At 51.9% G+C, this 11,381-nt stretch overlaps 1 protein-coding gene across 2 annotated transcripts in view; it reads left to right on the top strand.

Moving 5' to 3' along the window:
- The first annotated feature begins 5,620 nt into the window (after positions 1 to 5,620).
- The window catches only part of CHER (calcium homeostasis endoplasmic reticulum protein), a 25,153-nt gene continuing 19,392 nt past the window's right edge, over positions 5,621 to 11,381 (top strand). For both annotated transcript variants that reach the window (XM_011760197.3, XM_011760111.3), the window contains exons 1-2: positions 5,621 to 5,778; positions 6,089 to 6,262. In XM_011760197.3, the coding sequence (XP_011758499.1) occupies positions 5,754 to 5,778; positions 6,089 to 6,262 (199 nt within the window). In that variant the 5' untranslated portion in view covers positions 5,621 to 5,753. The remainder of the gene's footprint in view (positions 5,779 to 6,088; positions 6,263 to 11,381) is intronic.

Below are 11,381 nucleotides of genomic sequence, written 5' to 3'. Positions count from 1 at the left end.
GGCCCTCCACATTGCTGCTTAGGTGAGTCTGTTCACAAGGCTCATCTCACTCAGGGTGTCCGCTTGACTTGCTGAAGAGTATCTGCAGTAGTGGTCTACCAGCTCTTTCTACTGCTTTGTTTTGACCAGTGGGTTCTGGTTTCAGCCTTTGAAATGAGCTTGGTAGAGGCGCCTGTCATGCTTATATTTTCAGTCTCAGATATATGGCTTTTTTTTTTTTTTTTTTGAGACGGAGTCTCCCTCTGGCGCCCAGGCTGGAGTGCAGTGGTGCGATCTCGGCTCACTGCAAGCTCCACCTCACCGGTTCACGCCATTCTCCTGCCTCAGCCTCCCGAGTAGCTGGGACTACAGGCACCCGCCACCATGCCCAGCTAATTTTTTTGTATTTTTAGTAGAGACGAGGTTTCACCGTGTTAGCCAGGATGGTCTCGATCTCCTGACCTTGTGATCCGCCTGCGTCGGCCTCCCAAAGTGCTGGGATTACAGGCGTGGGCCACCGCGCCCGGCCTTGTTTTTGTTTTTTTGAGACACAGTCTCGCTCTGCCGCCCAGGCTAGAGGGCAGTGACGAGATCTCAGTTTGCTGCAACCTCCCCCTCCCAGGTTCAAGTGATTATCCTGCCTCAGCCTCTGATTAGCTGGAATTAAAGGCGCCTTCCACCACGCCCAGCTAATTTTTGTATTTTTAGTAGAGACAGGGTTTCACCACGTTGGCCAGGCTGGTCTTGAAATCCTGACTTAAGTGATCCACCTGCCTCAGCCTCCCAAAGTGCTGGGATTACAGGCATGAGCCACCACGCCCAGCAGCATTTTAAACAATCTGAAACAAATGTCTGAAAGTAGTGACCGTGGGTGTACTATCTTTCTAGAAGGTAGCTGAGCAGTATCAGTATTGAATTTGCACACCCTCTGACTCAATACAAGATTCATATCTATTAAGACACTTTTTTTTTTGAGACAGAGTCACTGTCGCCCAGGCTAGAGTGCAGTGGTGCAATCTCATCTCACTACAGCCTCCACCTCCAGACTCAAGCGATTCTCCTGCCTCAGCCTCCCGAGTAGCTGGGATTACAGGTACGCGCCACCATGCCCAACTATTTATTTTTTAGTAGAGATGGGGTTTCTCCATGTTAGCCAGGCTGGTCTGGAACTCCTGGCCTCGAGTGATCTGCCTGCCTTGGCCTCCGAAAGTGCTGGGATTACAGGCGTGAACTTCCACATCCAACCCTATATACACTAAGATATACACTAAGATACAGTGGCCTAAAAATGGAGCCAAGCCAGCAGACAACAGAGTCTCACTTCAATAAGCTGTGGTGAGTCCACACCATGGCATCCTATGCAGCCTCAAAAATCACACTACCGCCCGGGCGCAGCAGTGGTTCATGTCTGTAATCCCAGCACTGCCCAGAGGCTGAGGCAGGTGGATCACCTGAGGTCAGGAGCCTGAGACCAGCCTGGCCAACATGGTGAAACCCTAGCTGGGTGTGGTGGTGTGCACCTGTAGTCCCAGCTACTCAGGAGGCTGAGGCAGAAGAATTGCTTGAACCCGGGAAGCAGAGGTTTCAGTGAGCAGAGGTCACACCACTGCACTCCAGCCTGGGTGACAGAGCAAGACTGTCTCAAAAAAAAAAAAAAAAAAAAAAAAAAAAAACAACTTCTTAATGTAGATCTTACTTGGCATCAAAAAGTGTCCACAGTGTGGATTACTGACTATTCTATAAACAGTATGGGCTGGGCACGGTGGCTCACGCCTGTAATCCCAGCACTTTAGGAATCCAGGGCAGGCAAATCAGTTGAGGTCAGGAGTTGGAGACCAGCCTGGCCAACATGGTGAAAGCCCATTTTTACTAAAAATACAAAGATTAGCCGGGTGTGATGGTAGGCGCCTGTAATCCCATCTACTCAGGAGGCTGAGGTGGAAGAATCACTTCAACCTGGAGGCGGAGGGTGCAGTGGGCCGAGATCGCACCACTGCACTCTAGGCTGGGCAACAGACAAGACTCCGTCTCAAAAAAAATTTAAAAATGTAGGGCCGGATGTGGTGGCTCACGCCTGTAATCCTAGCATTTTGGGAGGCTGAGGCGGGCGGATCACCTGAGGTTGGGAGTTTGAGGCCAGCCTGACCAACAGGGTGAAACCCCGTCTCTACTGAAAATAAAAAATTAGCTGGGTGTGGTGGCGCATGCCTGTAATCCCAGCTACTCGAGAGGCTGAGGCAGGAGAATCGCTTGGGAGGTGGAGGTTGCAGTGAGCCGAGATCGTGCTGTTGCACTCCAGCCTGGACAACAAGAGCGAAACTCCATCTCAAAAAAGTAAAAATAAAAAACCTAAATAAATAGTATGATCCCACACTGTTCTGTGTATTTAGGGTATTTAGAGCTGACCCCTTGTTCAGATCTTAGTACAGACCTCACCTCAAGAGCCTTTCCTGACAACCCTATCAGCCTGGGCCCCACCCTCCTTGTATCATAGTCTCAGCATCCTCTCCTCCTTAATAACACCTTTGAAATGATATATTTGTTTACTGACTTTGGGATTCTTCCCCGCCATAGACTGAGTTCCCTGAGAGCAGAGCTGAGATCTGAGTTGCGCATGACTCAATCTATAAGCCACATCCAGCGCTGGCCGCCTGTTTTTGTGAGCCAGGAAGGGTTTTCAAAGGAGAACATGTGCAATCAATTGACGACAGACAATACAACCTGGGAGCCCCAATTAAGTGAAATGTTATATCCCAAAAGAATTCCACTCTTACGAATAGACTTGGGTCTTAGTCCATTTTGCACTGCTATAAAAGAATACCTGAGACTGGGCAATTTTTAAAGAACAGAAATTTATTTCTTACAGTTCTGGAGGCTGAGATATCCCAAGCTGAGGGCCTTCTTGCTGGTGGGGACTCTGCAGAGTCTTGAGGTAGCAAAGGGTATCACATGGCAAGCAGGCTGTGTGTGCAAGCTCAGGTCTCTCTTCCTTTTCTTTTTTTTTTTTGAAACGGAATCCTGCTGTTGCCCAGGCTGGAGTGCAGTGGCACGATTTCGGCTCACTGCAACCTCCACCTCAATCGTTGCCTCCCAGGTCCAAGTGATTCTCGTGCCTCAGCCTCCCAAGTAGCTGGAATTACAGGCACCCACCACCACGCCTGGCTAATTTTCAGTAGAGACAAGATTTCCCCAGGTTGGCCAGGCTGGCCTCGAACTCCTGATACTCAGGTGATCTGCAGGCCTTGGCCTCCCAAAGTGCTGGAATTACAGGCATAAGCCACTGAGCCTGGCCTTTCTTCCTCTTTTTATAAAGCAACCAGTCCCACTCCCATAAGCTATTAGCCATTAACACATGAATGGCAGGACCTCATAACCCAATCACCTCTTAAAGGCCCCACCTGTTAATACTGTTTCACTGGTGATTAGGAACAAACATTCCAACTGTAGCAACTTGTATTTAAGAAACTACTCAGTTATCATATTTTGATTTTCACGAACAAAAATTTTACGAACTTTTCTTTCTGGTTATAGAAATAAGTAAGGCTGGGTAGGGTGGCTCACACCTGTAATCCCAGCACTTTGGGAGGCCAAGGCAGGAAGATGATTTGAGGTCAGGAGTTAAAGACCAGTATGGCCAACCTGGTGAAACCCCGACTCTATTAAAAATGCAAAAATTAGCCCGGCGTGGTGGTGCGCACCTGTAGTCCCAGCTCCCCTGGAGGCTGAGGCAGGAGAATTGCTTGAGCACAGGAGGCAGAGGTTGCAGTGAGCCGAGATCACACCACTGCACTCCAGCTTGGGCGAGAGAGCAAGATTGTGTCTCAAAAAAAAAAAAACAGGCCGGGCACGGTGGCTCAAGCCTGTAATCCCAGCACTTTGGGAGGCCGAGACGGGCGGATCACGAGGTCAGGAGATCGAGACCATCCTGGCTAACACAATGAAACCCCGTCTCCACTAAAAATACAAAAAAAAATTAGCCGGGCGTGGTGGCGGCGCCTGTAGTCCCAGCTACTCGGGAGGCTGAGGCAGGAGAATGGCGGGAACCCGGGAGGCGGAGCTTGCAGTGAGCCGAGATCGCGCCACTGCACTCCAGCCTGGGCGACAGAGCGAGACTCCGCCTCCAAAAAAAAAAAAAAAAAAACCAAACACTTAAATAAGATCCTCGATCTTCATGAGAAAATATGAACCAGAGGACATTTAGAAAAAAAGGAAAAAAAAATCCTTGATCTTGCCTCCTGACCTGCAGAGTCTAAAATATTTGCTTTCTGTCCTTTTTATACAAAATGTTGATTCCTGGTCTACAGCAACACTTGATGTAGTTGTCAATCCATAAGCGTCTGGTGGAAAAATGCTGTAACAATAAAAATGAAAGGAATCTAAAATACATGTGCATTTATTTGCACAGAAAAAAAACAGGCTGGGTAGAGTAGCTCATGCCCATAATCCTAGCACTTTGGGAGGCCAAGGCGGGAGGATTACTTGAGCACAGGAGTTCAGGGCTAGTGAGCTATGATCATGACACTGCACTCCAGCGTGGGCCACAGAGCGAGACCTTGTCTCAAGAAAAAAGAAAAGGAAAAAGGAAGAAAAAAAAAGGGCGGGGGGGCGGGAGGTATAGCCAACTAAGCATTATCCATTTCAAGAGGATCAGTTTATATCGGACGTCCACAGCAGAAGTTTGCTGCTTCTGGCTATCTTTTCCCCACAATTAGCAAGGGTTGGCTTCATTATTTTAGAAGCAGCCCAACTGCATCTTTTAGAAAGGCGCTGTGGGCCGGGCGCGGTGGCTCATGCCTGTAATCCCAGCACTTTGGGAAGCCGACGCGGGCGGATCACGAGGTCAGGAGATCGAGACCATCCTGGCTAACACGGTGAAACCCTGTCTATACTAAAACTTCAAAAAATTAGGCGGGCGCGGTGGTGGGCGCCTGTAGTCCCAGCTACTCGGGAGGCTGAGGCAGGAGAATGGCGTAAACCCGGGAGGCGGACCTTGCAGTGAGCCGAGATCGCGCCACTGCATTCCAGCCTGGGCGACAGAGCGAGACTCCGTCTCAAAAAAAAAAAAAAAAAAAAGGTGCTGTGCCCTCTAGGCCAGCAATTTGAGGGTGTGGGTTGGGGGGTACCCCGCCCCAAAGTCTTCCTGACCAAAGAGCGGAGAGGAAGAAAGCGAGCAGGAGGATGTTTTGAACCTAAAAAAGTCCAGCTCCAATCCCTGTCAAGCTCGTCGCCCCCAGTTCTGCTCCACCTCCGGTCCGGCCGGGGAGAATGTGACAGTCGCCGCAGCCCGGGATCCACCCGGACGCACCTCACCTCGTAGGCTCCTCACTGTGCCCGCGAAAGGAAACAGTGACCCTGGCCCAGGCACGAACTCCCCAGGCCCCTGGTCCCCCGGAGGTAGCAACCGGGCAGCCGTCGGGCTGCGACGCCGACCAGGGGGCACGCCCCCCACCCCCCGGTCTCGGCTAACAGCCACTCGCGCCGTTCCGGCCTTTACGCGGCGGCGCGCGACGGAGACCCAGTCTGCCCAAGTGTCAAGAAACTTCTGCGCGTGCGCCTCGCCAGCCCCTCCCGCGCGCCAGGCCTCGCGCGGCTTCTTCCCGCCTGCCTCCCGCTCTCACTTCCGTAGTTTCCCAGCGACGGCCGTAAGTGGCGGGCGGAAGCGGCCCTAGAAGCCCGCCGTAAACGGCTCCCTCGCGCCACTTCCGGCCGGCTTCTGCAGACGGCGCTGGTGGTCGATCGTGTGGCGCCGGAGGACGTTCCCCGCGGCCGGAGCCATGGAGATGCCGCTGCCCCCAGATGGTGAGACCCAAACCGACCGAGAGACCGTTTCTCTCTCCCTGGAACCTCCTGTTGGCCGGCCCCGCCTCCCGGAGTCCCCGGGTCTGGGAGGGGGCGGGGCTCGGCCTCGCGGCTTCGCCTGCGGCCTCTCCCGTGGGTCCCCGCATTCCCAGCGAGCGTGTGGCCCCTATCGGGACCCGTACAAGGGCGGCCTCTTTGGGGCCCACCCCCTTGGGGTCCCCGGCACGGCGGACGGGGGCTGGGGCGCCGAGTTCCCCGGCTTTGGGCGGTCGTCGCTGACGCCCCGCGTGGCCTTTTCTCCGTCCTCCAGACCAGGAGCTTCGAAATGTCATCGACAAGCTCGCCCAGTTCGTGGCTCGCAATGGGCCCGAGTTTGAGAAGATGACTATGGAGAAACAGAAAGACAACCCCAAATTCTCGTTTCTGTTCGGAGGCGAATTCTACAGTTACTACAAGTGCAAGCTGGCGCTGGAGCAGCAGCAGCGTGAGTTCCCTCCGGCACTCAGGCCGCCCCATCGAGCGCTTCCTTTCTCGGACTCTGCCACAAACCTCTTTCTTTTGGGTCGTTTACTGTCTGGAGTGGAGCAGCTCGGTCCACACGATCCCTGTTCCGCTGTTCCCACGGCCTTGCACAGAGCGGCTGCAGGGTGCCACTGTAATGGAAAACAACGAGGTTTTCGATACTCCTCCTGGGCTCTGGATCAGGGATTTTGCTGCTGTTTTTCAGACTGATAACGGAGATGAGCAGGAGTAGCGTGATTGTTTTAGTGTTTTCTAGGGAGGAAGTGATAGAGGCCGGATGGGAGCCCATGGGACAGGCACTGCCCAGCCCCTTTTGCGGTCTCCCTGTGGGTCCAGCAAGGCTTTTGTGCGTTTCAGGTGCCTGCAGCACAAATCAAAAAGAATTATCCCTCTGAGTTTTAGTTCTTGGCAAATGTTTATCAATGTTCGTTCAGTTGAGCAACGGGATTCCAGTCCTGCTCTCAAGAAGGTTAAGGTTAGGAAGCAGAAGTGGCCTTTGAATAATGGATAGTCACCAGGTGGTGCGGCTGCTCAGGGCAGGTATCACATCTGTCATGTTCAGTACCCAACCCCCAGTCTCTAGATTGTTTGAATGAATAACTAGGAGTTTGCCAGGTAGGTGGACATTGAGAGGTGGTTGTCCCCTGAACTGCATGCTCGCCGAGGGCAGAGAGACCTTGTTTGGGTCCTTGTACCTTAATATGTAACACACAGTTGGTGTTCGATTAAACAGTTTGAAAGGAGGCTGGTTGTAGTGGCTCATACGGTAATCCCAGCACTTTGGGAGGCCAAGGCAGGCAGATCACTTGAGGTTAGGAGTCTGAGACTAGCCTGGCCAACACAGTGAAACCCTGTCTCTGCAAAAATTAGCTGGCTATGGTGGCCCGCGTCTGTTGTCCCAGCTACTCGGGAGACCGAGGTGGGAGAATCGTTTGAACCCGGGAGGTGGAGGTTGCAGTGAGCCAAGACCACACTATTGCACTCCAGTCTGGGTGACAGAGTGAGACTCCATCTCAAAGAAAAAGAAAAAGCTTGAAAGGTGGCCAGGCGTAGTGGCTCATGCCTGTAATCCCAGCACTTTGGGAGGCTGAGGTGGGCAGATCACTTGAGGTTAGAAGTCTGAGACCAGCCTGGCTAACATAGTGAAACCCTGTCTCTACTAAAATTACAAAAATTAGCCGGGTGTGGTGGCACACGCCTGTAGTCCCAGCTACTGGAGAGGCTGAGGCAGGAGAATTGCTTGAACCTGGGAGGTGAAGGTTGCATTGAGCCGAGACCACGCCATTGCACTCCAGCCTGGGTGACAGAGTGAAGACTCTATCTAAAAAAAAAAAAAAAAAAAAAGAAAGAAAGAAAAAACGCTTGAAAGGAGGCCAGGCACAGTGTCTTGTGCCTGAAATCCCAGCACTTTGGGAGGCTGAGTCAGGCAGATTACTTGAGGTCAGGAGTTCAAGACCAACCTGGCCAACACGGTAAAACCCCATCTCCACTAAAAATACAAAAAATATTAGCCGGGCATGGTGGGCACCTGTAGTCCCAGCTACTCAGGAGACTGAGGCAGGAGAATCACTTGAACCTGGGAGGTGGAGGTTGCAGTGAGCCAAGATCATGCCACTGCACTCCAGCCTGCGAGACTGAGTGAGGCTCTGTCTCAAAAAAAAGAAAAAAAAAAACTTGAAAGGCTGAGAGAGTAGGATGTTGCAAAGGTGCAGTTTCTTGAATAAGAGACAGAGAGGGGGAGAGTTTGTGTGCGTATTGGCAGGCACAGTGGCACACAACTGTGCCCCCAGCTACTCAGGAGACAGGCTGGAGAGTTGCTTGAGCCCGGGAGTTCAGGGCTGTAGTGCACTGTGTCGATTGAGTGTTTGCACTAAGTTCAGCATCAGTATGGTGACCTTCTGGGAGCTGAGGACCACTAGACTGTCTAAGCAGTGGTGAACTGGCCCAGGTCAGAAATAGAGCAGGTCAAAACTCCCGTGCTGATCAGTAGTGGCATCGTGCCTGTAAATAGCCACTGCACTCCAGCCTGGGCGACGTGGCCTGTCTTTAAGAAAAGAATGTGCTTGTATGAGGGAAGAGTTTGATCTGGAGTGTTAAATGCCAGGGGAAAAGTTTGTGTTTTCTCACTCAATCCAGGGATTTTTCTGATGCCTATTTGGGTTCGAGATGGGGGGGCGGGGTGGGCAGGGAGCGATCAGCTGCCTGAAATCATAAGGAAAATATTGTATGTGCTTATGCATTTCTAGAGCGATCCTCCCTTAGCCCCAGCACACCAAGTTTAAAACCGTTTCTAAAGGCAGGGGGAAGCCACAAGAGTTTTAAACAAGGGACAGAGTGGCTTGGGTTGTGTGGCCAGTGGTGTAGGACAAGCTAGAGGGACCAGCCTGGGGAGCAGTGAGGCCTGCAGGGGAGCGAACAGGGCAGTTGTTCAGGTGAGAGATGGTGGGGTCTGAATTAAGTCAGTGTGTTGAGCCTGAGGGAGGGAGGGTGGGGGGCAGGTGGGCTGAAGGGGTAGAACCCATGAACCTGGGCGCCAGTTGGTTATTGACGACCTGATGGTGTAATGAGCAGGGGAGGAAGACACCTCAGACGGTGCTTTGGCTTGGGTGACTGAGCTGAGGGCTGCTTTCGCTTTCTCGGGGGTTGCCACTTCGAAGCTGGTGCTGTTATAGGGAAGGAGAGGGTGCTTATATTACAGCCCAGGAAGATTAAAGCCAATAAGTGCTTTCCTTTTTTTTTTTTTTTTTTGAGATACAGCCTCAACCATATCATATGGGGTCTCACTATGTTACCCAGGCTGTCTGTGAACGCCTGGGCTCAAGTGATCCTTCGGCCTCAGCCTCCCAAGTAGCTGGGACAACAGGTGCACACCACCATGCCCAGCTTGGAAATCAAATTTCAACATGAGTTTTGGTGGAAATGAACTATTTCCAAATCTTAGCATTTCCCTTACCTTATGTGTACAAGATGGGATTCACAGAACACACATAGAAGCACTTATATTTATTTGGTTTTTAATATATGCACTGCTAAGGTGAGCACTTACTTGATTTTTCAAAAATTAAAACTAGTCATTAATAAGGCTCACCCATAAATAAGGAGAAGAAACCAATCTTAAAAAAGAATTGCAAATAGTATGCATAGATACTACCATCCCCCTTCAGACAATGGAGCTTTGTGGTCTTCCCCTTGAGTTGGCTGGACTTAGTGACTAATTGTGGAACGTGAAAACAGTAACTTGACAGGAGAAACCTGGCAGATCAACTACCTAACCAAGTGATCAAGGTTAACATCACTTAAGTCTTTTTTTTTTTTTTTTTTTTTTGAGATGGAGTCTCGCTCTGTCTCCCGGGCTGGAGTGCAGTGGCATGATCTCAGCTCACTGCAACCTCCGCCTCCCAGGTTCAAGCCATTCTCCTGCCCCAGCCTCCTGAGTAGCTGGGATTACAGGCACCTGCCACCACGCCTGGCTAATTTTTGTAATTTTAGTAGAGACGGGGTTTCACCGTGTTAGGCAGGATGGTCTCGATCACTTGACCTCATGATTTGCCCGCCTTGAAGTGCTGGGATTACAGGCGTGAGCCACCACGCCTGGCCCTTTTTTTTTTTTTTTTTTGGAGATGGAATCTTGCTCTGTCGCCAAGCTGGAGTGCAGTGGCACGATCTCGCCTCACTGCAGCCTCCGCCTACCAGGTTCCAGCGATTCTCCTGCCTCAACCTCCCGAGTAGCTGGGATTACAGGTGCCTGCCACCACACCCAGCTAATTTTTGTATTTTTAGTAGAGACGCAGTTTCACCATGTTGGCCAGGATGGTCTCAATCTCTTTTTTTTTTTTTTTTTTTTTTTTTTTTTGAGACGGAGTCTCGCTTTGTCGCCCAGGCTGGCGTGCAGTGGCCGGATCTCAGCTCACTGCAAGCTCCGCCTCCCGGGTTCACGCCATTCTCCTGCCTCAGCCTCCCGAGTAGCTGGGACTACAGGCGCCCACCACCTCGCCCGGCTAGTGTTTTTTTTGTATTTTTAGTAGAGACGGGGTTTCACTATATTAGCCAGGATGGTCTCGATCTCCTGACCTCGTGATCCGCCCGTCTCGGCCTCCCAAAGTGCTGGGATTACAGGCTTGAGCCACCGCGCCCGGCCATCAATCTCTTGACCTTATGATCCGCCCACCTTGGCCTCCAAAGTGCTGGGATTACAGGCGTGAGCCATTGCGCCCGGTCAAGAAGTGCTTTCTGTGGGTGATGATATCTTGGCTAGATCTAAAGGGTGTCTTGGGGTTGGCCAGGTGAAAACAAGGGGAGAAAAGTGTTCCGGGTAGAAGACGGAGCCCTTGGAGGGAATAGGGGACCAGAGCTTAGGGCGGCTGAAGCCCAGAGTAGGAGGGGTTCTTGGAGTGACCAGAGGTGGGGGTGCAGAGTTGGGGGCCTGGCTTGGGGAGGAGTTGGGGTCCTGGCTTGAGGAGGAGTGAGGAGTGTGTGGGGCCTGGCGTGGGGAGGAGTCAGGGGCCTGGCGTGGGGAGGAGTCAGGGGCCTGGCCTGGGGAGGGGTGAGGAGTGTATCCTGGAAGCGTGGGAGAGACTCGTGGAAGGCTTTGGTCCATGTTCTAGAGCCAGGTTAGCCACAGTACAGCCAGTTCTGCACCCCGCTCTTTAAAGCCTGGCCTCAGCTGTTCTAGAATGGAGCTTCATGAACTCTGTGGTGAAGGACCATTTTGGTTTTTGTTTTTTTAAGTTTCTAACCTGTTGTGGACCAAAACTTTTGCAAAGCACAGTAACAGTGTGGACCGTGAACTATCACGTGGCTAGAAAGGTTTTGAAATGCTCACTTCCTGGTTCCATAACCGACTGTTACCCCTGGGTAGCCCGGGGACCACTCCTTAAGTGACAGTACCGTGACTGCCATGTTGAAAAGAGGTAGAGGGGTGGGACCTGACGCAGGAAGACTGGCTCTGGGGTGACGCAGGTGACAGCAGATCCATGGTGGTGACAGCAGGGACATAGACTGATTGGAGTGATGTCTAGGAGGATGCCTTGACACCATGTGGCTTGTCATTGGGAGGCACATGTACCTTCTGACCTGGGTTT

This window comes from Macaca nemestrina, chromosome 20 (genome assembly GCF_043159975.1).
Source record: "Macaca nemestrina isolate mMacNem1 chromosome 20, mMacNem.hap1, whole genome shotgun sequence".
NCBI lineage: Eukaryota > Metazoa > Chordata > Mammalia > Primates > Cercopithecidae > Macaca > Macaca nemestrina.
This window is presented reverse-complemented; position numbering and strand designations above follow the sequence as displayed.